The 24,913-nt window shown below is 40.8% G+C and overlaps 1 protein-coding gene and 1 long non-coding RNA gene across 5 annotated transcripts; both read left to right on the top strand.

The window, feature by feature from the left end:
* Nucleotides 1-2,900: 2,900 nt before the first annotated feature.
* On the top strand, nucleotides 2,901-15,035 carry LOC118006614 (pre-mRNA-splicing factor RBM22). 4 transcript variants are annotated; one of them, XM_034999325.1, is made up of 11 exons: nucleotides 2,901-3,645; nucleotides 4,095-4,148; nucleotides 5,096-5,125; nucleotides 5,976-6,108; nucleotides 7,411-7,511; nucleotides 7,615-7,787; nucleotides 10,130-10,330; nucleotides 11,523-11,687; nucleotides 12,442-12,530; nucleotides 12,749-12,880; nucleotides 13,928-15,035. In XM_034999325.1, exons 1-11 carry the CDS (start codon nucleotides 3,592-3,594, stop codon nucleotides 14,056-14,058), a joined length of 1,263 nt encoding a protein of 420 aa, XP_034855216.1. In that variant the 5' UTR covers nucleotides 2,901-3,591; the 3' UTR covers nucleotides 14,059-15,035. The 4 variants fall into 4 exon arrangements, with proteins under 4 accessions (XP_034855216.1, XP_034855217.1, XP_034855218.1 ...); XM_034999326.1 differs by having other exon boundaries at nucleotides 2,902-3,645; nucleotides 12,749-12,856; XM_034999327.1 differs by having other exon boundaries at nucleotides 2,902-3,645; nucleotides 14,155-15,035.
* A 5,657-nt stretch (nucleotides 15,036-20,692) lies between these two features.
* LOC118006616 lies at nucleotides 20,693-22,730 on the top strand. The gene is made up of 2 exons (XR_004678138.1): nucleotides 20,693-21,064; nucleotides 22,309-22,730. It is a non-coding gene; the product is annotated as an uncharacterized LOC118006616 (long non-coding RNA).
* Nucleotides 22,731-24,913: the final 2,183 nt, after the last annotated feature.

The raw sequence follows: 24,913 nt of genomic DNA, 5'->3' as shown, positions 1-24,913 counted from the left end.
CAAATTCAGGACCTTTTGTCATCTGTCTCCCCTTTATTCCACTGAAAGAGCAGCCTAGACAAAACTCAGAGCTGAGTCTCTTGCTCAGTGGCAATACTTAACTTTGTTTATCCTCATTTTCTGGTGATCAGGGACATATATATTGAAATATATTTCACAGTGTGAGGCATCTACACAAGATGACTTCAAGTATTAAATGAAAGTAACATTAAATAATATGGAATCAGCCAGGGGAAATAGTTTCCTCATGCTTTATAGCCCTATCTTTCTGTTAAGGAAAAAGTATCAATACTCAACATTTGTAACATCTAACACTTCCTCTTTTTTTTAAAACCTAGGCATCCAGTTCAGAGCCTTTGGCAGACAACAGTAGCTGATTATTAAAAAATACTGTTTCATTTTTACTGTACTTGTTTTTAAGGCTACATCTAAATATGTGATATTAATTTTCCATTTACAGAAGTGATAAAAGTGTTCCTCTTAAACTGTATTTCAAAATGAGGTCACTCAGGAGTTCACTTCTGCCAATGATGTAGATATCTGGAAAGAGTGTCACTCACTCCCTGCTCAAAAAGAAAAGGTGGATAGATGATAAAATCATAACTTTTATGGTATCTGTCAGAGAGCTGATGTGGCAAAGCAGCCAAATAGCCTGAATTTCAAGGAGGGACAGACCCTTCCAAGGAGAGATCAGACTTGTAGACTGACTCACCTGTAGCACAGCATGAGAGGAAGAAGTGTTGACCATCATATGACAGGTAAGAGAAAATCAATGAAAATCTTAACTGTTAAAAAGGCCAAACTTGGGCTAACAAGACAGTATAAAATCCCTGGGAGCCTAAGACACTAAGGGAGTTTGCATGCACTCACAAGCCCTTTCTAAAACTTCCACCAGGTATTCATGAGAAAGACCTGCAGGGAGAGGAGGATGCTGGAGCTCTACAGAGCTTCCTTGGTTTGGAGGCATGCGGGAGAGATCTGCTGCTACTGTGGGAAAGGCAGGAGAGCTTGCCTCCTCCTGTCCAGGCTCTTCCCTCATAAGGAGTAAAAAAGGCCTAAGCCACTCAGGGAACAACAGAAAATCATGTCTCCCCAGGGCACAGGTAAAGACCCATTGCTGCTGGGACCTGGTAAGAAAAAACCTCTACTCTTGGGGGTGGGGGACAAGACTCAGTCCTGAGCCCCAGGATTCCATACCAATCAATACCACTAAAGTTCTACCACTATGGGAAGGACAGGAAACTCTCCCCCACAAGGCCGGCTATGAACACAAGTCATGGTTTGGCTGCCACAGACAGGAGGGGCAAGAATGTTGAGAAAAATCCATTCCCAAGGCCTGGCCACAAAGGACCTACTGAAGACTGAGGCTGAACTGAAACAAAGAACCCCCAACCCATTCCCAACTACCAACCTAGCAAGGAGCTAATAACTAATAACAAATAACAGCTGCTGGGGGATAGGCAAGACCATAGAGACTTACCACTATGGTTCAGGTGTGCAGGACAGCTGAAAGCTAAGGATGAAATATGAACGCTTGAGAAAAGTTCTTCAGCCCCATCCTAAAGCACAAAGTAATGCTAGAGGATATAAAATCTGTAATGCACTGAAGGCAACCATAGCAACAACAAAACTCAAACCCAGCTCAGTTTCTGACTGGACTGACCAAATCCCACACAAATAGCCTGACTGAACAGATCTGCCCATTTCCAAGCATTAATACTTGTCTACTTCAGTCTACTGTTACATAGCAATGACTGGTATTAAATAAAAAATTTGAGTTACACAAAGAAGCAAGAAAAAACAACTCATTTTTCATAGGCAAAGTTAAGACCATATACAGATATGCCCCAGATGTTGGAACTATCAGATGGGGACTTAAACTCTGATTAACATGTTGAAAAATCTAGTAAAAAATACGGATAATATGTATGAACATTTCAGCAGAGAGGCAGAAACTATAAGAAAGGGACAAATTGAAATAAAAAACACAGGATCAGAAATGAAGAATATCCTCTATGGTCTCATCAGTAGACTCATCATAGCTGAGGAAAAAGAGTGGAACCACACAGTATTCAAGATCTATGGAACAATGACTGACATGTATAATTGGAGTCCCAGATGGAGAAGAAATTAGGCAGAAGAACATTTAAAGAAATGATGTCTAAGAGTTTGCAAAACAGGGGTACCTGGCTGGCTCAGTCAGAAGAGCATGCAACTTGATCTCGGGGTCGTGAGTTTGAGCCCCATGTAGGGTGTAGAGATTACTTAAATAAAAATTTTTAAAACTATAAAAAAAAAAAAAAGAATTTGCAAAAGATAACAGACCATAGGGGCACCTGGCTGGTTCAGTCAGTAGAGCATGTGACTCAATCTTGGGGTTCCAGTTTCGAGCCCCAGGCTGGGCATAAAGTTTACTTAAAAATAAAAAATAAAGAAGGGGTGCCTGGGTGGCTCAGTTGGTTAAGCGTCTGACTCTTGACTTCAACTCAGGTCTTGATCGCAGGGCTGTAAGATCGAGCCCTGCGTCCAGCTCTGCGCTGGGCATGGAGCTTGCTTAAGATTCTCTCTCCCTCTACTCCTCCCCGCCACTAAGAAAAAATAAAATCTTTTTCAAAAACGTAACAAACCATAGATTGAAGAAGCTCAGATAAATCCAATAACTTTCTCATCCAGGAAAATAAATACTTACCATTTGATCAAGTAATCCCACTCTTGTATTTAAAATGAAAACGTATGTCCATACAACATGTATGTGAATGTTATAATGGCTTTATTTATAGTCACGAAATCTGGAACAACTCAAATGTCTATCAACTGGGAATATGGATTTTTTAAAATCCCCTTGGTACATTAGAATTCTCAGTAATAGAAAGGAACAAATTACTGATACATGTAACAATATGGATTTGTGACTTCATTTTTAGCTACACGACAAGAAGTTACTTAATTTCTCTAAACTTGTTTCCTTTTCTATTAAAAAAAAGGGACAATCATACTTGCCTAGAGGGTAGTGGTTACCAGATAAAATATAGGACATCCAGCTAAATTCGACTTTCAAATAAACGAGTCACTTTTTAGTATAAATATGTTTGGGACATATTTATACTAAAATATGGTTTGTTGTTTATCTGAACTTCAACTTTAACTAGACGTTCTGCGTTTTTGTTTGCTAAAGCTGGCAACCTTACAGAGAAATTGTGAGAATTAAGATACTGGCACAGCAAGACGTTCGCTCACCATTAGGCATAATAAGCGCTCCATGGGGGCAAACGCTGTTTTAATCCCAGTCCCTCATTCCTTACTTGTTCCTTTATTTTTTTGCTCCATTTTAAAATAAATCAACTGTACTGTGGCTTTTCTTCCCAAACAGGGACCAACTCGAAGAGAGAACCAGGTTTCAACCCACTAACTCCCAATTGTCAAGCGAAGAAATTCCAGGTGACGTCACGACGCACAAGGACCGCCCCCAAGGGCGCCCACGACGCATAAATAAGACGTCAACGGGCGGGGAGCCAGCCTCGGGGTCTGACGGGATTGTGGCGGTCCTCTTTCCCAACTCGGAAGCCACCGGTGCCTCCAGACGCTCTCAAGATGGCGACCTCTCTGGGTTCCAACACCTACAACAGGCAGAACTGGGAGGATGCGGTGAGTATGCCTGCCGGAGGAGGACAGAGAGAGGCGGCGGAGACGGGCCTCCTTCGGGCAGGCAGGGCCGTGGTTGTGGAGCGGCCGAGGGAATTCCGGGCAGGAGCCGGCGCTGCGGCCTAGCTCCGCCAGAGCGGGAGGCTGGAGGGCGGCCCTCCTCCTCCGGGCTTGGAGGGAGGGGGCTTAGCCAGGGTCCCGGACCAGCCCGCTTCCCACCCCTGCCCTCTCCACTCACTTCGAGCTGGTCTTTTCTCCCGCCACCTGCCGGAAGTGCAGACAGCGCCCCCTCACGCGACCCGGCCCGTGCTGGACCTCGGGTTCCTGCCCTACCCTGTCCCCCGCCCCCGCCCCCCCCCCCCCCCTCCCCCCCCCCCCCGTCCCCAAGAGTGTGGCAGAGATGGCAGGGTCTTCGGAGCCTGGCTCTCAACCAGATTTCCCATTTTCACCAGGACTTCCCCATTCTGTGCCAGACGTGTCTTGGAGAAAACCCATATATCCGAATGGTGAGTGATCGCGTGTGAAAAGGGAGTTTATTCAGGTTCTGTCATTGTTGTGGTATTTGCACGCTGTCCGTGAATTGCTTCTCTTAGCCAAGCCAAAGTATTGATGCTCCTTTACTAACCCAAAGCATAGGACGATTTGCAAAGGACTGTCATGCTTATTCTGTCTTTGGAACTCAGCAGCAGTCCTGCGATGTAGGAGTCCTAATATAACAGCTAATATTTGTTGAGCATTTATTTATCTAACAGTCAGGTCTGTTAACCAGAGGCAGAGAGAGTTAGGTCTTTTCAATATGGCAAGTAAGGAGTGGAGCTTGGATTTAAATTCAGATATGCTGACTCCAGGAACCTTAGCAAGGTAGGAGGAGAACCAGGACTAGATTAAGTGTCCTGACTCCTAATCAAATGCCTTTTGGCCACGGCACCTCTAGTCTCTTTAGTGTAAGGTAACCCCATCCTTATAAATGAGGGTAAAATAATCAGTAATTAACATTTAATAATTAGAATAGGGCTATGTTGTGATCGATCTCGGAGATCTTGATTGACTCTATATAGAGTATCTGACAAGATGGGTCTATAGTAGTTACCCCTGACTAACTTTTGTAAAATGGGCTGGCCAGAGCTATGTCCTCCGTGATTTGAGGACTGTGGAAACTGTTAGGAATTTTAATTCCTAGGGAGAGAACTTGGGAGCCAGAAGTGAGCCTAAGAATTGTGGCAATGGAAAGATACATATTAACTTAGAGCCATAAGATTCTTAAGAGGTTATGATTCATAGTAGCTGGTAGAATATATCTCCTCTCTCGCACCTCCAATAGTGATCCATCACCACCACCTTATTGGGATGCCGGGGATCTACAGACACATTTCTTGGGTTGTCTTTATGGAAGGAGCAGACACCTAGTTTTTGTTTTTCTGTAACTTGCTCTTTTCTATTTTTTCTGTTTCAGACCAAAGAAAAGTATGGGAAGGAATGTAAAGTAAGTATGTCTGTTAAAGAATAATGATTTAATTTTATTTTTCTTTTCTTTTCAACTTGCTGGGCTTTGAGGTTCTCCAATAAAAGTCAGTGCTACACAGACTTTCATATATCATTTATATACTCATTGACTGTTAACTGTTCAGTGTGAGAGGTAAGAAAGTGAGCCCTTTAATGTAAAGGTTCTTAACCTGGTGTCTGTGGATGGGCTTTGAACCCTCTGAGAGGATATACTGAGTGTTGTCTGACAATGCACATAAGGATTTTAGCAGAGGAGGAAGGTCATAGCTGGCATAAGATTCTTTTTTTTTTTTTTTTTAAGATTTTATTTATTCATTTGAGACACAGAGATACAGAGAGAGAGAGCATGAGCAGTGGGAGAGGCAGAGGGAGAGGGAGAAGCAGACTCCCAGCTGAGCCAGGAGCCCGATGTGGGGCTCGATCCCAGGACCCTGGGATCATGACCTGAGCCGAAGGCAGACGCTTAACCATCTGAGCCACCCAGGCGCCCCTGGCATAAGATTCTTAAAGGAGTATATGGCACTCCCCATTGCCCCCTCAAAAAGATTAATGGTCATATTATTGGTGGTGGTTACCTCTAGTGTGGGGAGGACTTCGACTCTTTAATATTTCATTTCTGTACTATGTGAATTTTTTAACTCCTGGAGAAGGGTGTTATAAATGGGATTGAAACATCAGATGGTATTTAGACTACATAATTGCTAAGGTCTCTTTTAAACCCTAGATTCAAGGATCTTTTCTTTCAATCTCCCATTGTTATTAAATCTCCTGGCCTTAATTGTCCAGATCAGAACTATTAACACTCTTTGGCTCTTACTTTGTTTTCCCAGATCTGTGCCAGACCATTCACGGTGTTTCGTTGGTGCCCCGGGGTCCGCATGCGTTTCAAGAAAACTGAAGTGTGCCAAACCTGCAGTAAATTGAAGAATGTCTGTCAGACCTGCCTCTTGGACCTGGAGTACGGTATGTTTGCCCTGTCTAACGTGTCTGAAAGCATGTAGGTGCCCGTGCCCTAGACAACAAACCAATCTTTTTCTTTCCCATTTCTCACCCTATCTCTGGTTCTGACCCCACTTTGGAGGGCCTACTGTGCTCTACTTTTCCTAGAAGAGGAGAATCATACTAGGCCATTCTAGAGCTCTTCTGAGTAACAGGAAGAACTTAACGAAAAGTTGGGGATTAATCAGAACTAGCCCAAATCTCTCTCATTTACATCCCTATAGCCAAAGTGAGGGAAAGACATCGTTCCTATGATAGGTAATTGCTTTGCCTTGGGCTTCTTTCAAGATTCAGAGCTCTTTCCCACAATCCCTACCAGAAGCATTGGCTAATTATATTTTAGATTTTTGTCTCAACTGTGTTTTTAGGACTGGTGTACTGTAACTGCTACGATTTTAAGGGTAACTGCTTTTGAGAGTGATTTTTTTTTTTTTTTTAACTAAAAGTGACTTTTTGTTAATGAGAAAAATAATTTTTCAACAAGAATTTCTACTATACAATAAAAGGGAAAATATAAGTTTATATATATGTTAAGTTCAGAAAGATAGCTGCTAATCGAAGTCCTGGTCACATATTGTTTAATATTATTTATATATTTGTTAAAAGAAGTGTTCTGGTTCTAGAATACTGTGATCCTTACATGCTTGTGACTATCCAGAGGATCTATAAGACAGGCTTAAAAAATAACTCACTTTTGGGGCATCTGGGTGGCTCAGTCAGTTAAGTGTCTGCCTTTGGCTCAGGTCATGATCCTGGGGTCCTGGGATCGAGCCCCGCATCGGGCTCCCTGCTCAGTTGGGAGCCTGCTTCTCCCTCTCCTTCTGCCTGCTTGTGCACGTGCGTGCGTGCGTGCTCTCTCTCTCTCTGTCAAATAAATAAATAACATACATACGTACTTAAAAAAAAAAAACCCACTTTTTACACTTATTTAAATAAATGCTGTTCTAGTAAAAGCTATTATTTATTATTTAAGCTATTATTTATTAATTACAGGTCAAGTTTGACTGTAACCAAACGTCGTTCATCTAAAATATGTTCTAAAACATTGATTTCAAATTTCATGACAGGTCAGGAATTTGGACAGTTTCATAGGATACTCTGTGGTAGTTTTGGCCTGATGGTAATAAAGATTTTGAATAAAAATAAAGCCTCCAATACCTAGGAAGCTGGAGAAGGGAATAATGATGTTGTATTCCATGTGCAGGTTTGGTATGGATTTGTTTTAAAATATATCTTGAGGTTTTTTCCTCTTTTCCTTTGTACCAGGGCTGCCCATCCAGGTTCGTGATGCAGGATTGTCTTTTAAGGATGACATGCCAAAGTCAGATGTCAACAAAGAGTACTACACACAGAATATGGAGAGAGAAGTATGCTGCCACTTTCTTGATGTAATTTTATATTTGGTAGAATCCTAGTGGTTTGACACAGGGTCTATACAATTTATCTTTGGAATGTGTCATCCCTCTATAGATTTCTAACTCTGATGGAACGCGGCCGGTTGGCATGTTGGGGAAAGCCACCTCCACCAGTGACATGTTGCTCAAGCTAGCCCGGACCACACCCTACTATAAGAGGAATCGACCCCACATTTGCTCCTTCTGGGTAAAAGGAGAATGTAAGAGAGGAGAGGAGTGTCCATACAGGCAAGAACTGAATTGGCACTTTCATTATCGGCTTTCAGATAATTAGTCATTTAAGAAATGGGAGGTGCTAGTTTAAACTATTTCTGATTTAAAATCTACAAGTTTATACAACTAGTATGATAGATGTCATGTCTTAGGGCTATTACATTTAGAAGAGCTTGTTGAAATTGTTGTTTTTATTTGTAATGGGACTTTTACTCATAACCAGGCCTTGGGAAACTAAGTTGTTATGCCATATAATGCAGATGTTGACTCTAAAGGTAAGTCATCACTGTCATGGTATAACTAGCTTGAATCTCAGTGTATGGTTGAAGTCCAGTGAAGGCCAGGCCTCTAAAGGGTGTGTGAGTATGTTTCAGTCAAGACTGCCCAGCATCTGGACTAGGAGTTGTTTTTTTTTTTTTGTTTTTTTTTTTTTTTTTAAGATTTTACTTATTTATTTGACATAGAGAGATAGCGAGAGCAGGAACACAAGCAGGGGGAGTGGGAGAGGGAGTAGCAGGCTTCCCGCGGAGCAGGGAGCCCAATGCGGGGCTCGATCCCAGGACCCTGGGATCATGACCTGAGCCGAAGGCAGACGCTTAGCAACTGCGCCACCCAGGCGCCCCTGGACTAGGAGTTCCTGACTTGGGGTTGGTTAACCCCACACCCACAAAAAAAAAATTATCTATCCTTTTTTCTGGGGCTGGTCCATTAGCTTTAATGAGACTCTCAGAGGCATGCAAGACCTCAGATACATTAAGAACCATTGACCGAGAGAAGGGGAACCATGTTTTGGTTACTTCTTGTTTTGGAGTGGATTGTGCCAAAAGCATTTCTTGATTAAAAAAACCCTGTTACCTTAGACGGCCATTTATTTTCTTTTCTTTTTTTTCTTTTTTTTTAAGATTTTATTTATTTATTTATTTATTTATTTATTTTTCTTATGTTAATCCCCATACATTACATCATTAATTTTATTTTATTTTATTTTTTTTAAAAGATTTTATTTTTATTTATTTATTCATGAGAGACAGAGAGAGAGAGAGAGGCAGAGGGAGAAGCAGGCTCCCAAGGAGCAGAGAGCCCGATGCGGGACTCAATCCCAGGACCCTGGGATCATGACCTGAGCCGAAGGCAGACGCTTAACCGTCTGAGCCACCCAGGCGCCCTACATCATTAATTTTAGATGAAGTGTTCCATGATTCATTGTTTGTGCATAACACCCAGTGCTCCATGCAGAATGTGCCCTCCTCAATACCCACCACCAGGCTAACCCATCCTCCCACCCCCCTCCCCTCTAGAACCCTGTTTGTTTTTCAGAGTCCATCGTCTCTCATGGTTCGTCTACCCCTCCTATTTCCCCCGCTTCATTCTTCCCCTCCCGCTACCTTCTTCTTCTTTTTTTTTCTTAACATATATTGCATTATTTGTTTCAGAGGTACAGATCTGAGATTCAACAGTCTTGCACAATTCACAGCGCTTACCAGAGCACATACCCTCCCCAGTGTCTATCACCCAGTCACCCCATCCCTCCCACCCCACCCCCCACTCCAGCAACCCTCAGTTTGTTTCCTACAATTAAGAATTCCTCATATCAGTGAGATCATATGATACATGTCTTTCTCTATTTGACTTATTTCACTCAACATAATACCCTCCAGTTCCATCCACGTCGTTGCAAATGGCAAGATCTCATTCCTTTTGATGGCTGCATAATATTCCATTGTATATATACACCACATCTTCTTTATCCATTCATCTGTCGATGGACATCTTGGCTCTTTCCACAGTTTGGCTATTGTGGACATTGCTGCTATAAACATCGGGGTGCACGTACCCCTTCGGATCCCTACTTTTGTATCTTTGGGGTAAATACCCAGTAGTGCAATTGCTGGATCATATGGTAGCTCTATTTTCAACTTTTTGAGGAACCTCCATACAGTTTTCCAGAGTGGCTGCACCAGCTTGCATTCCCACCAACAGTGTAGGAGGGTTCCCCTTTCTCCGCATCCCCGCCAACATCTGTCGTTTCCTGACTTGTTAATTTTAGCCATTCTGACTGGTGTGAGGTGGTATCTCATTGAGGTTTTGATTTGGATTTCCCTGATGCCGAGCGATATTGAGCACTTTTTCATGTGCTTAGACGGCCATTTAAATGGCTTTTAGGAGGCTGGCAAGTCTTTGTGTGATACAGTAAATCCTTTGGTATTAGCTCTGTCTTGATACTTATGTTTTGGTATGGCCATGGTTTCTAGTTCAGAAGGCATTTCCGGGTATGTGTATGTAGCTACTGTTGGGTGATACCTGTAAATTCTTTTCCTTTGTTTCACCTTTATGTGCTGTTCTTTCCTGAACCATAGACATGAGAAGCCAACAGATCCAGATGACCCCCTTGCTGATCAGAACATTAAAGACCGATATTATGGTATCAATGACCCTGTGGCAGATAAGCTTCTAAAGCGGGCTTCAACAATGCCTCGTCTGGACCCACCAGAGGACAAGACTATCACCACACTGTATGTTGGTGGTCTGGGTGATACCATTACTGAGACTGATCTAAGGTTTGTAGATAAAATTTTATGAGCTCTTTCTGCTTTTAACTGTCCTGGAATACTTTTTTAGCAAAAACACAGCAAGCATGATAATTCTGTACAAAGTACATTGTTCTTTAGCCACTCTATAGTTAGTATTGTGCCAACTAGAATTTTTATAAAATTATCTTTTCCGAAGCCAAAGTGGTAGTGTTCATCAACAGTGCTTGCTTGATCCTTGCGTATAGTAATGATTACGTGAGATTCTTTTTTTTTTTTTTTTTTTGGAGAGAGGGCACGTGAGCAGGGAGCAGGGGGATGAGGGGCAGAGAGGGAGAGAGAGAATCTTAAGCAGGCTCCATGCTCAGCATATCACTGACACGGGGCTCGATCTCACGACCTTGAGATCACGACCTAAGCCTAAATCAAGAGTCGGACGCTTAACTGACTGAGCCACCCAGGCTCCCCTACGTGAGATTCTATTTGACCTATAATAGCCAATTAGAATTTTTAAAATATGGCACATATCCAGGTATGATTAATTATGTCAAGGAGGGAGAACTTGGCAGTTAGAAAGCTCTTACAGTTTAAATTGTTGACCTTTTGAAGAGATTTCTATTTGGTGTATTTGTATTATCCTTGACTTGTATTTTGCTTGGCTAGATGAAACATCTGGATAGATAGTGATGGAAATTACCTCTTGCAAAGAGATAAATGAAGAAGAGTCTCTTATAGTATATAACATGCCTTCCATAACCTTCTCCATTAAACCTGGTCTGAGAGAGCTAGACCATCCCTGCAGTTGGCAGACGTTTCCGTGCTCCTCCTCCTCCCTTTTATTTTGTCGTCATTGTCATCGTTGTTGTTTCACAATCTTGAAAAAATGTTTTGAATGTTCTTGGTTCATGGGCCATGGGGGCTATAGTTTGCCAGACCCTTATGTAGGGCTTAGGTCCCTAAGGAACCTGCTGGACCCCTTTTTCCTCCATGGGAAAAACCTCTGAGATGTTTGTAAACCTTTATTTACTCATTATTTTTCTTACTCTCTTTCAGTAAGTAGCACCCACAGTAGGGCAGGGTATTGGGGGGTCTACCTGCAGGTGGTTAGACAGATAACCATGGGGCCACCTGCTTCGTGAGTCAGCGGAAGAGTGAATAATCCACCACAGCCTCCTGGGAGTATATCATTAACTCTCCTGTTTCTCTGCCTGTATCCCTTCAGAAATCACTTCTACCAGTTTGGGGAAATTCGGACGATCACTGTCGTGCAAAGACAGCAGTGTGCATTCATCCAGTTTGCCACGAGGCAGGCTGCAGAAGTGGCTGCAGAGAAGTCTTTTAATAAGTTGATTGTCAATGGCCGTAGACTCAACGTGAAATGGGGAAGGTGAGAATTAGACTCAACATTTTTTTATTGAGATTTTCAAGAAAGTGTTCCATTATCTGGGGACTAGTATGTTTTTGGTGAATAGATATAAATCAGTAGGACTGTTAAAAAGAATTTTTCATTTTCTAACACTTCAATCTTGTGGATGTTGGGAAGATCCTGCTTTGGAAATTCATTCAGGGTTTTGATGTAGTAATCTACTCCTTTGAAGGTTCGTGTTTTTTATGACCAGCTATTATAGGCCAACTGTGACGCCAGGGTATGAAAAGTGGATTTGAGAGTTTACAAATGCATTAGACCTAGATTCTGCCCTCTAGAGGCCGGTTGTCCAATGGAGAAGAAAAGCTAATTCAAGTTTTTGAAAGTGATGATTGTGTAAGAGAGACTCAGGTGAAATGCCCTGAAAGTTCAAAGGGAGGATAGGTTTCCGGCTTGGAAGCAGGAAGGAGATCACTAAAAGCAGCGCCCCAGACCAAGTGCTTCCGGTGTGCTAAGTCAGCACTATGCCAAACACACAGAGGTAGCCTCTTCTCGTCCATACAACATTTCCAGCAGATTTTGGATCCAGGTCTTTCTGGCTTTAAAACATTTGCTTTTATCCACTCTGCACTGTGGCCTTTATGGGGAAGGAGTGTTTGCCAAAGAGGAGGCAAGGAGCGAAGCATCTCTGCTTGACTAAGAAAATGAGAAGCAGACGTGTGAGAGAAGGTGGGATCAAGTGCTGACATTGTGTGTTTGTGTATGTCTCTCCCAGGTCCCAAGCAGCCAGAGGAAAAGAAAAAGAGAAGGATGGAACCACAGACTCTGGGATCAAGCTTGAGCCCGTTCCAGGACTGCCAGGAGGTGAGTGCAGACTTTCTGCTACCCCCCCCCCCGTAGCTGGATGACTTCAGATGCTCACACTGCCCTAATGTTCCTCAGTGTGAGGAGAGACCAGCTGGCTGGGTCTCTGGCTCCTGCAGCAGCCCTTTTCTGTCAGTAGGAGCCCAGGACTTACAGGAGGGGAAACAGTGTTGCACTGTTGTCTTCCCTCCAACTGTTGGCTCTTTTCTGTTCTCCAGCTCTTCCTCCTCCTCCTGCAGCAGAAGAAGAAGCCTCTGCCAACTACTTCAACCTCCCCCCGAGTGGTCCTCCAGCTGTGGTGAACATTGCACTGCCACCACCCCCTGGTATTGCCCCGCCCCCACCCCCAGGTAACATCCATCGTCCTTCTCAGCAGATAGGTCTAACTTAGCCCAGAAAAATCCTTGTGAGAGTCCTGTCTTCACACCTCATTATCATGTCCAAAGCCTTTTAATTTCCCCCATAGAAGTCTGCAAGTAAACCTGATTTGTTAGGGTCCTTGATCTTTTTTTTCTTGGCCTGCCGAGGAGAGGAAAGTCGCCAGAGCTAAAGATCTGAGTATATATATAATCAGAATGGGAGTTACTGGATTATAGTTATCTATCATCAGTTTGTCCCCTGTTCTAAACTAAATCCTAACTAATGTCCTAGAGTGCCATTGCTTAAAGTGCATGTGTGTCACTGTACAAAGCATTCATTACCTGTCTGTAAGATACAGAGCTTGTGCCAGGATATAAAGTCATTAAGAGAGTTTTGTTACAAAAAATGTGTCAGATGAACTAAACAGGGTGCTTGGTCTTGTAATTAAGTTAAACTTTGGCTCAAGTTACATATGGCATTATCTTTGGGGGGGGGGGGGCAGTAATAAACAGTTCCAGGACCAGCACTTTGTATCGTGCTGCTCTAGAAGCTGTCAGTGACAATGTGAAAAATGTAGGTAAATCACAAGTGGCCATTTCTCCTGTGGCAGAGTCCCCATTCTCTTTAACAAAGTCCTGGTTTTTGAACACCCTCCATTCTAGGATAAAGCGTTGATGTTGGTGGTGACAGGGTCTTGCCTCCGCCTGATATCTTCCTCCCCTCGCAAATCCTGATTGAATCCTGGCCAGTAGGAGTGGCGTGTTCGATAGATACCAAAGGTTCAGATGACATACTAGCAGATACCTTGAGTCCCGTGGAGTTTTCTTTTAACCTGGTGTGAGGGGACAGGTTTCTAAAACCAAGGAAGTACTACAGGTAGATGTTCCTAAGCAAGTCTGTGAACTGACATTTTCTGAAGCCCCTTGTCAGCTAGCTTGGTTTCTGTGTAGGTGGTTTTGACCTTAGAAAGATTCAGAGGTTTGAAAGGTTGTCAAGGAAACTGCAAGCCTAACAAATTTGTCCTCTCCCATCTGCAGGTTTTGGGCCACACATGTTCCACCCAATGGGACCACCCCCTCCTTTCATGAGGGCTCCAGGACCAATCCACTATCCTTCTCAGGACCCTCAGAGGATGGGCGCTCATGCCGGCAAACACAGCAGTCCCTAGCACATTATCACCACTCCGGGGCTTTACAGAAGAAAGGGCGCTTAAAAATCCCAGTACATGAATCTTGGAATAAATATATTTTTCCTTCCTTTGTAGTTTCCATGGTAGCTGAATGTGTTCAGATGTGGGCAGTCAGAGAACGACAGCCGTGCTTCCCTACACGTATTCCAAGGATTGATGGACCTCAAATAAGCTGCCATTAACACATCTGGTTACTACTATAACATTACTAATCAAACTTAATGCCTGTTCTCCTTACTTCTGTGGCGAACAAGCAACTGGGTGAATTGGAATGTCTAACGGAGTTACCATCCCAATTGTATGTTCATTTTGTATCTTTTTTTGGGGGAAAAAATTGACCTGCAGTAAAATCTTTTTGACCATTTTTATGTCCATTGGGTATTTTTCCTTTTTATCATCTGCAAAAAGATTACTAGTACTAATCATTGTAGTGGCATGAGTGTGATTTAACACTTCAGAAGTCAACATTAAAGAGACAGTAGGAACCAGCACCCAGCACAGCCCAGATCTTTTCTTACCTCTCCTTTCCTCATTACTAAAGGAATCTGGCGGATAGTTTTACCTCTCTGCGCTACCAAAACAAGACAAAAACAAAAATTGCTTTTTATTCCCGTCAATTGGATGGAAACACAAATGTTATGGAGCTGCGTATTATTGAAAAAATCTGGTGTCTGGGATGAAATTATTTTAAAGAGCTTCCTGTAAAACACGTGAGCAAACTGAGCCGAAAGGCACTGGCGCGTGTTGGAAGACCTGTGACCTGCAGCTAGCTGGGACTGTCACCTCTAGCATTCACCTTCGTGTGTCTTCAGTGTCACGTCTTCAGCCCCTGCTTCTGGCCAGGGCACTCTGTTTGGTTTTAGAATGTTTGGATATAACTGAATTGTAGATGGTAAAAATAATTGGATGTTGTGTTGTGTTTTTTGTTTTTAAAAAATTAAAACGGGTCAATTTTCCAAACGTTGTCATAGGCTTATTTCTAGATTTTTGTTTTCCTTATCCTTTGGTAGCTCACCTTGAGGTTGGTAGAAATTAGAAACCAGTACATTTTTGGCTTTAGACTGTTCTGATTTTTATCTCTGTGTCCATTTTATGATGGGAAAAAGGCCCAGCCGCTTTAGTAAGTACTTAAGGGTATGAGGTTGAAATAAGATAATGCACAGAGGGCACTCTGTGCAGAACCTGCCATGTGGTGGTTGATAAGTGGTAGCTTTAAAAAGTCATTGCCATATTTTATAGAAGTCATTTTAAAGGGAAACAAGCAAAAATTACCTGAAATTCCATTTCTCCAGGAGCCGATTCCATGTCACTTACCTAAAATATATACTAATGGGGTGGACATAACCCATATAAAACCCATTTTTAGCTTCTCTGGAGAATTTTTTTTTCCTCTAGAAGGTTTCATCATGGAGGGGTTTTTTTTTTGTTGTTTTTTATTAAGTTTTTTTTAAGTTTTAAAAATCTAAAAGGATTTAGAAAATCTGATTTAATTTCTAGTAATACCAAATGTGAATCAATGAGGGTACTTCCAAGTATTTTGACACCATTTTGGGTAGGGTTGAGTTTGTTTTAGTTTTTGGCTTACTTTTGAACATGTAAAAGATTTTTAACCAATTTGTGAATAAGATGTAGATTATTGTGTTTTAATAATTCCCAAGTTTATATCTGTACATATATATATATATATACATATGTAAATATATGACTCCAATTGTATATTCTTGCCTTTTTGAGAAGGAGGAGATTCTAAATTTTGTGCACTGCCTGGCTATGGATATGTATTTTTTGAAAAGCATAATATGCCAGCATAAATTGAAGTATAGAATCGATGCTCAATCTTTCTTGAGTAAATCAAAATTAAGAGCAATTAGATTTTGACAAAAACTCTTAGGTACTTAACCACCTCCATTTCCTTTTCCTCTAGGGCACACAGCTGGGGGCACACTTGGTGAAAAGTAACCTTTGCCATTCCCAGACCAGGTCTGTAAAAACATCTCACGTAATCCTATGAGCTCTTTTGCCGTCTGGCTAAATACACTGGAGAATGATGAAGATGGCAGAATCACACAGAAGGAGCCTGGGTTTTCTATCACTGCTTTGAAGATAGAGCATTATAATGGGAGGAATTTTTGTTATAGTAAACTTTTGAGACCTGGGGATTTATCTGTTACAGCAGCTAGTGTTACTCTAGTAACAGAGGTCTAGCTGACTCTCATCACAAAAAAAGAAAAACCCCGTTTTTGTTTATACTGAGTAATGGTTTAAACAGACTCTGGAGCCAGATTACTGCGTTCAGATTCTCACTTCGGCACCTCCCAGCTGTGTGCCCTTGGGCACATTACTTAGCCTCTGTCTATTTGTCATAATGCCTCCCCCACAGCCCTTGTCGCTGCCTGTAGTAATTTGAGGTCCTCCCGTCATGGAGAAGGCTCAAAAGGTAAAGCAGCATGATAGCTGAACTAAGGCAGCTTATGGTGCAAAGAGTGATGTGACAGATGTTTTAGAAGCCAAGTCAGTGAGCCAGTGTAATGACACCTGAAATAATGGAAGTGAAAGAGGGGTCTAGGATGACCCCCAGGGTCTCTGGTTTGCTCAGATGGGCAGAAGGATGCCTTTTCCTGACAGAATGATGGGTAGGGGAGGAGAGTGAGATTGGGAAATGGTAGGAGAATGAGTCCGATGTGGGATTTGGTAAGTTGAAGTTACCTATGAGACCGGTGGCAATTCCCAGCCCAAAAGGAATTGGAGCTTAAGAAAGATCAAGATTTGGGAGTTGGTGATGAAGTAGCATTTGAAGCTCTGGGTGTGGAGTGAAATCCTGCGGGATAGGGATATAGAACATTTGTTCTTAAACTTCATTAGGTGAGTTCCTTCCATGGGTAAGGCAAAGACCACCCTCTGAGAAACACTAGTATAGGATAAAATGGCTTTCTAAGTTTAGAAAAAGTCATCTTCCCCAGATATCCTCTAGTCTTCATATTCTCTGTAACATTTTATTACAAAAATTTTCTAACATACAGGAAGGTTGAATGAGTTTTACTGTGAGCAATCCTATATCCACTCACTAGATCCACAATTAACATTTGGCCATATTTGCTTCACCACATATCTGTATTCCTTTATGCATCCATCAATCTATTTTTTATGCATTTCAGAGTAAATTGAAGACATCAGTATACTTCACCTTGAAGCACTTAAGCATTTATATAATTAACCAGAGTTCAATATTTATAGATTTTCTAGGTAAAATTTACATAGATTGAAATGCACAGATCTTGAGTATGCTATTCAAGAATTTTAACATTGTATCCATCTATGTGACTCAAATCTCTGGCAAGATGTGGAACGTTACCATCATTCCAGAAAAATTTCCCCTCTTCTCCCCAGTCAATACCCACCCCCCACCAATCTCCAGAGGCAACTACTATTCTGATTTTTTCACCATAGCTTAGTTTTACTTATTTTAGAACTTTATATAAATGGAATCATGCATTGTGAACTCTTTGTTTTTGACTTCTTTCCAACAACATGATGTTTTGAAGGATCATCCATGATGTTGTGTATAATTCCTTTTTTTTGTTGAGTAGCATTCCATGATATTATACCATCACTTACCTATCAACTTTTTGCTATCATGATTTGAAGCTGCTATGGATATCCTTGTACACATTTTTTGGTGAATATATGTTTTTATTTCTCTTGAATAAATAGAGTGGAATTCCTGGATCACAGGGCTGGTGCCTGTTTATTTTTAAAAGAAACCGTCGGACCTTTTCCCAAAGTGGTGGTACCCTTTTACATTCCCACCAACAAGAGTTCCAGTTGGTCTACAACATCACCAAAATCTGATGTAAAAAGTCTTTCTGGTGGGTGTATCGTAGTAGTTCATTGTGGTTTCAGTTTGCATTTCCATTTTGACAAATAAGTTGAGCACCTTTTCAAGTAGTTGTTGGTTGTTTATATCTCTTCTTTTGTGAAGTGCCTTTTCAGGTATGTTGGCCATTTTCATTGGCTTTCTGTCTTTTTTTTAACTAGCTATAGGAGTTTAAAATATAGATATTAGTCCTCTGTCAGATATATGTTTGCAAATACTTTCTTCGAATCTACCTATTAAGTTTCCTAATGCGCAGATGATGACCAATTTTCTTGATGGTCAGAGATTTCTCATTTAATGAAGTCCAATTTATTGTCCAGCATACCAAAATTTGTATCAGTTTGCCAAGGCTGCTGTAACAAAGTATCATAAACTGGGTGGCTTAACCAACAGAAATGTAGCGTCTCCTCTTTCTGGAGGTTAGATATCCAAGATCAAGGTGTTGGCAGGGTTGATTCTTTTTAAGGCTGTGAGAATGTGTTCCGGGTCCCTCTCCTAGCTTCTGGTGTTTGCCGGCAAGCTTTGGCATTCCTTGGCTTATAGAAATATCACCCCCGTATCTGCCTTTGTTTCCACATGGTGTTCTCCCTGTGTATATGTCTCTGTTTCCAAATATCCCCTTTTATATCAGGACGCCAGTCAGATTGGATTCAAGCTCATCCCAGTGACTTCATTTCTTGTTTGTTGAAAAGATATTCCTTTATTAGGTCTTTTGCATTTCCATATACATTTTAAAATCAGTCTGTCAATGTCTACAAAAACATAGGACTGTGATTGGGATTGCGTTGGATTTGTAGATCAGTTTGAGAAGAACTGACATCTTGACACTACTGAGTCCTCCAGTTTATGAGCATGGTATATGTCTCCATTGCACCAAGTCTTCTGTAATTTCTCTCAGCAGTATTTTATCCTTTCAGCATGCAGGTCTTGCATGACATTTGTTAACTATTGCTGAGAATTTTGTGATTTGTTCCTATTGTAAATGGAATTTTTAAAAAATGTACTTTCTAATTGTTGCAGCTAATATATAAAAATATAATGATTTTTGTGTATCCACCCTGTATCCTGTGACCTTGCGAATTCAGTTTTTCTAGTCCTTGCTTTATAGATTCTAGCAATAATACCATCTGCAGATAGAGACTATTTTACTTATTCATTCCCAATCTTTACGCCTTTTATTTCTTTTTCTTGCCTTGCTGAACTGGCTGGGACCTTGAATAATATATTAAACAGAACTGGTGAGAGTGGACATCTTTGTCTTGTTCCCAATCTTGGGGGGATACCTTCAGTATTTCAACATTAAGTAGGATATTAGCTATAGATTTTTTTTTTTTTGTAGCTGCCTTTTATCAGACTGAAGAAGCTACCTTCCAGATTCTCTGAGAATTTTCACCATAAAATGGTGTTGAAGTTTGTCAGCACTTTTTTGGCCTCATATGGTTTTCTCTTTCACTATGTTAATGTGGCAAATTACATTGATTGATTTTTTTTTAAGTTTTTATTTAAATTCTATTTAGTTAACATATAGTGTAATATTGATTTCTGGAGTAGAATTCAGAGATTTGTCACTTGAAACACCCAGTGCTCATCACAAGTGCCCTCCTTAATACCCATCACCCATCTAGCCCCTCCCCTACCCACTTCCCACCGGCGGCCCTCAGTTTGTTAAGAGTCTATAGTAAAGAGTCTCTTATGGTTTGCTTCCCTCTCTTTTTTTTTTCCCCCTTCCCCTATGTTCATCTGTTTTGTTTCTTAAATTCCACATATGAGTGAAATCATATGGTATTTGTCTTTCTATGATACACTGATTTTTAAATGTCAAAGCAACCTTGCATTTCTGGGATAAGCCTAACTTAGTCATTTATTTCTTTTTAAAATTTTTTTATTGTATTTTTTCCACTCTTATTGAGATATAATTGGCACATAGCATTGGATTAGCTTAAGGTGTACAATGTGATTTGATACTTGTATGTATAGCAAAATAATTACAAAATAACTAGTTCACATCCATCACCTCACATAGTTACACTTTCCTCTTGTGATGAGAACTTTTAAGATCTATTCTCTTAACTTTCGAATATGTCATACAGTTTTGTTGACTGTAATCACCATACTGTACATTACATCCCTAGAACTTATTTATCTTACAGCAAGAAATTTGTGCCTTTTGACCACCTCCACCATTTGAAGCCTATCACCCAACACAGTCATAATGTATTTTATATATGTATTTATATATCATATATCTTTATATTTATGAATTACATATATATCACTTGGTTTTTTGTGTTTATGTTTATGAGAAGTATTGATCTTGAATTTTCTGTAACATCTTTGTCAGGTTTCTTCTGGCTTTATCAAATATCTTTGGAAATGTTACCTCTTCCTGTATATTCTGAAAGAGTTTGTGTAACATTGCTATTATTTTTTTCTTAAATATTTGATACAATTCACTGGTGAAGCCATCTGGGCCTGGAGTTTTCTTTGTGGGGATTGTTTTTTCTTTAGTTTTAAAACTTTATTTTGGAATAACTTGAGATTTACAAAAAAGTTGCACAGATGTACAGAGAGTTGTTACTGTTCACCCAGCTTTCCCAATGTTAACATCTAACATAGCCATGGTATTTTTGTCAAAACTAAGAAATTAACATTCATATAATACTATTAATTAAACAAAGTCTTTATTTGAATTTCGCCGTTTTTTTCCCCCTCTGATATCCCTTTCTGTTCCAGAACCCAACACAGTCTACCACATTACCAACGAGTACTGGTAAGCTATTTTGTAGACTGTCTCTCGACTTGAATTTGTCTGATGTTTTCTCATGATTCGCCTGGGCTTATGGATTTGGGGAAAATATCTCAAAGGGCAGTGCCCTTCTTACCATGTTATGTCAGGGATCTGAATATCATTGATGATGTTAACCTTGATCCCTTGATGTCTTCCAGGTTTCTCCTTCATAAATTTACTGTTTTTCCCTTCCTATGTTCTATTTTTTGGAAGCAAGTCAGTAAGGCCAATCTACAATCAATAGGATGGGAATTACATTTCATCTCCTGAAGAGGAAGTTTCTACATACATTATTTGGAAATCTTTTGTGAGGAAGAAAGAAGGTTTGTCTTTTCTCCCCCATTTATTTGTTTGTTCAATGATTTATTTACATCACTGTGAATTCATGGATATTTACTTTATTCTTTGAGTTATAATCTTTTATTCTGTAGATTGTCCTTTTGCTGTCTTGATCTTACACTGTTGGTGGGAATGCAAGCTAGTACAGCCACTCTGGTAAACAGTGTGGAGGTTCCTCAAGATGTTAAAAATAGAGCTACCCTATGACCCAGGAATTGCACTACTAGGTATTTACCCCAAAGATACAGACGTAGTGAAAAGAAGGGGCACATGCACCCCAGTGTTCATAGCAGCAATGTCCGCAATAACCAAACTGTGGAAAGAGCCGAGATGCCCTTCAACAGATGAATGGGTAAAGAAGATGTGGTTCATATATACAATGGAATATTACTCAGCCATCAGAAAGGATGAATACCCAACTTTTACATCAACATGGACAGAACTGGAGGGGATTATGCTAAGTGAAATAAGTCAAGCAGAGAAAGACAATTATATGGTTTCACTCATATGTGGAACATAAGGAATAGCGTGGAGGACCACAGGGGAAGGAGGGAAAGCTGAGGGGAAGAAATCAGAGAGGGAGACAAACCACGAGAGACTCTGGACTCCGGGAACCAAACTGAGGGTTACAGAAAGGAGGGAGGTGGGGGGATGGGGTAACCGGGGTGATGGGTATTAAGGAGGGCACGTGTTGTGATGAGCACTTGGTGTTATATGCAACTAATGAATTGTTGAACACTCTATCAAAAACTGATGATGTACTATATGTTGACTAATTGAACATAATAAAAAAAAGGATCCTTTGATGCATAAAAGTTTTTTAATTTTTTTATTGTTGTTAATCACCATACATTACATCATTAGTTTTAGATGTAGTGTTCCATGATTCATTGTTTGTGATGCATAAAAGTTTTAAGTTTTGTGTGTTCATTTTATGAAGTGTTTCATAGTAGTTGAAAATAACGAGTATTCTCTAATTTGGTGGTGCAAGATTCCACATTTTCCTTTCATTGTACAAATTTCCTATATCCTTACTCTGATGACTGATCAGTAATTCAAAGAAATGTGTTAAATCTTCCACAATGACTATGGGCTTATCATTATGTAAGGATCCTCTTTATCACAATAATGCTTTTTGCCAGGAAGTCTCCTTGTCTGATGTTAATATAACTAGATCACATTTCTTCCGGACAACATCTAACTGCTTTATCCTTTTCCATTTCTTTAGTTTGCCTCCATGTCATATTTTTAGGAGTGCTATTTGTGAAAGGCATAGAGCTGGAATTACTTTTTACCCAAACTGTGAGTATCTTTAAATTGGTGAGTTGTATACATTTACATTTATTGTGATAACTGATATATTTAAATGTATTTATACTTTAATTCATGTCCCTTTAATTGCTTCTTTTTCATCCTTCCTGCTGTCTATTGAATTGATTGATCTCTGTGCTCACCATTGCTTCTTAGATTCTATACTTTTTTTCTGGATCCTTCCTAAAGTGTCTGACAGTACTAAAGCATGTTCTTTTGTTCTTTCCGGGGTTAGTGGGAAATTCTCATACTACTTATTTGTCTGAAAATGAGTTTATTTTGCTCTCACTTCTTGAAAATATTTTTGTGTTATTGCTGTCATTGTAAATGTCCATCTTTTGTAGATAATCTAGCTTTTTCATCTGGGTAATTTGTAGGTAATTTAAGCTTTCTTGAAATTTCTCTGTGACTTTGGAGTTCTGCAATTTCAATACAGTGGGTTTTTTTAAAAAGATTTTATTTGAGAGAGAGAGAAAGAGAACGTGAGTGCTCCACAAGTGGGGGAGGCGGGGGGAGAGGGAGGCGCAGACTCCCTGCTGAGCAGGGAGCCCTCAGGGCTTGATCCCAAGACCCTGAGATTATGATCTGAGCTGAAGGCTGATGCTCAACCGCTCAACCGGCTGAGCCACAGAGGCGCCCCTCAATACAGTGGTTCTTAAGTGTAGATTTAATATCCCTTCTCATGACAGGGTGAGGATGGTGTGAATTTATGTCTTTTATCAAATCTGGAGAAAACCCAGTCATTTTAAAGCATTTTCTGGAATTCCTATCAGTACTGTCAGACACTTCCATTTTATTCTCCGTGTCTTTTTAATTTTTCTCTCATACTCTCTGTCTTTTCACCTCTCTGTGAAACATTATGGGCACTTCTAGTTCACTAATTCTTTCATCAGGTACGTCTGATCTGTTACTGATTTGTCCATTCACTTTTTGAAAGAAGGAATTGTTTTGGTAAAATATAACACATGTACAGAACAAGTGCATAAAATACGGATGTACAACTAAATTTAATATTCTAGAGTGAACACTCGTGTAACGGTCACCTGAATCCAGCAACGGAAATTGTCCAGCTTTCCCCAGAAGCCTTTTATCCCTTCACAATCACCAGCCTTTCCTTCCTCCCAAAGTTAACCCCATCCCGACTTTCATATGAACACTTCCTTGCAAGAGCACACATACATGTTTGTATCCGCCTTCCTTTGCTTGCTAATTTGTGTCTGCGCCCACGCCCAAGGAACCCAGCTCCTCTCCACTCATCCCTGCCATAGCTCATGTCCACTTTCCCAATGTCCTGGCTGGTCTCAGTCCTTTTCATTTCCATATCACTGGATGATTTCATTTAGGTAAGGAATAGAACAGGCAAAAGCATAGAATTTTCTTTTCTTTTTTTTTTTTTTAAAGATTTTATTTATTTATTTATTTGAGAGAGAGAGAGAGAGAGAGAAACAGCATGAGAGGGGAGAGGGTCAGAGGGAGAAGCAGGCTCCCCGCTGAGCCGGGAGCCCGATGTGGGACTCGATCCCAGGACTCTGGGACCAAAAAGCATAGAATTTTCTATGAACAGGCAAAGAATAGGATTTTATATGAAGGGCTCACTAAACCCACAAATTACATGAAAAGTTAATGGCCTGCTTTTTCAGGATCCAAATTTTACTTATTGTTGAATAAAGATGCAAAATACAAAATAGTACATACGGTATGATCCCATTAAACAAAGACATATTTTCGCCCCATGCACCTTTCCACACTACATATTTATCTAGTCAAATAATTCTAGAATTCTTGAAGGTCCAAACTGTTACTCATGGTTACCTCCAGTATGTGGGGATGAGGCAGAATGCAGGAGGCTGGGAAAGTCTATGAGCATGGGAGATACTATGAGCATGGGAGATGGGCCAGTCTTTCCACATTTTACTTATTTATTTAGATAATAAGCATTCCTTTTTTTTTTTTTTTTTTTAAACAATGTCAGTGAAAGTCACATCATCAGAAGAAAGAATGCGGATTCGCTTTCGGGTGTAGCAGCCCCTCCTCTCCTGTAGCTAGGGGCAGCCATCACCATCCGGAACACAGCAGAGCTAAGCCAAGGTAGTCCAGATCCTCTCTTCTATGTGTCAGACACTTTCACGGTTGGTTTTCAGCTCATGCAGACATGGCTTTCAATAGCAGCCCCCCAATTCAAAACAACACATCAATGGCAGGCAAGTCTAATAGGCTGCTGGCCCCTCAAGATGGTGTGGGGTGCAGTGAAAGTCCAGAACAAAAGGAAAATGTAACCACTATCCCACACACCCTGGGAACTAGCTGGATTTCTCACCTTCTCATGTTCCCAAGAGAGGGAGTCAGGGAGGAGGCAGAGGGAGGTAATTCCATGTCCATGTCCATGTCCACAGGGAGCCCTACAGTAATCAGAGGCTCTCCTTCCAGCTTAAGCTTTGCTGACCCCAATGACATCTTGCAGCCAGCTTCTCAAGAACAAGAACGTCTCTTCTAGTCAAGAGCAGTAGCTTCATGAAATCTAA

Source organism: Mirounga leonina, unplaced genomic scaffold, assembly GCF_011800145.1.
Source record: "Mirounga leonina isolate KUSES-001 unplaced genomic scaffold, KU_Mleo_1.0 Mir_98, whole genome shotgun sequence".
Lineage (NCBI taxonomy): Eukaryota > Metazoa > Chordata > Mammalia > Carnivora > Phocidae > Mirounga > Mirounga leonina.
Note: the sequence above shows the minus strand (reverse complement) of the source record. Positions and strands in the feature narration are given on the sequence as shown.

Coding starts and splice junctions, on each gene's coding strand:
- LOC118006614 (XM_034999325.1), top strand. CDS start 3,592: ATGGCGACCTCTCTGGGTTCCAACACCTACAACAGGCAGAACTGGGAG. Junction 7,788..10,129: donor GGAGAGGAGTGTCCATACAG/GCAAGAACTGAA, acceptor CCTGAACCATAG/ACATGAGAAGCCAACAGATC. Junction 12,881..13,927: donor TGCCCCGCCCCCACCCCCAG/GTAACATCCATC, acceptor TCCCATCTGCAG/GTTTTGGGCCACACATGTTC.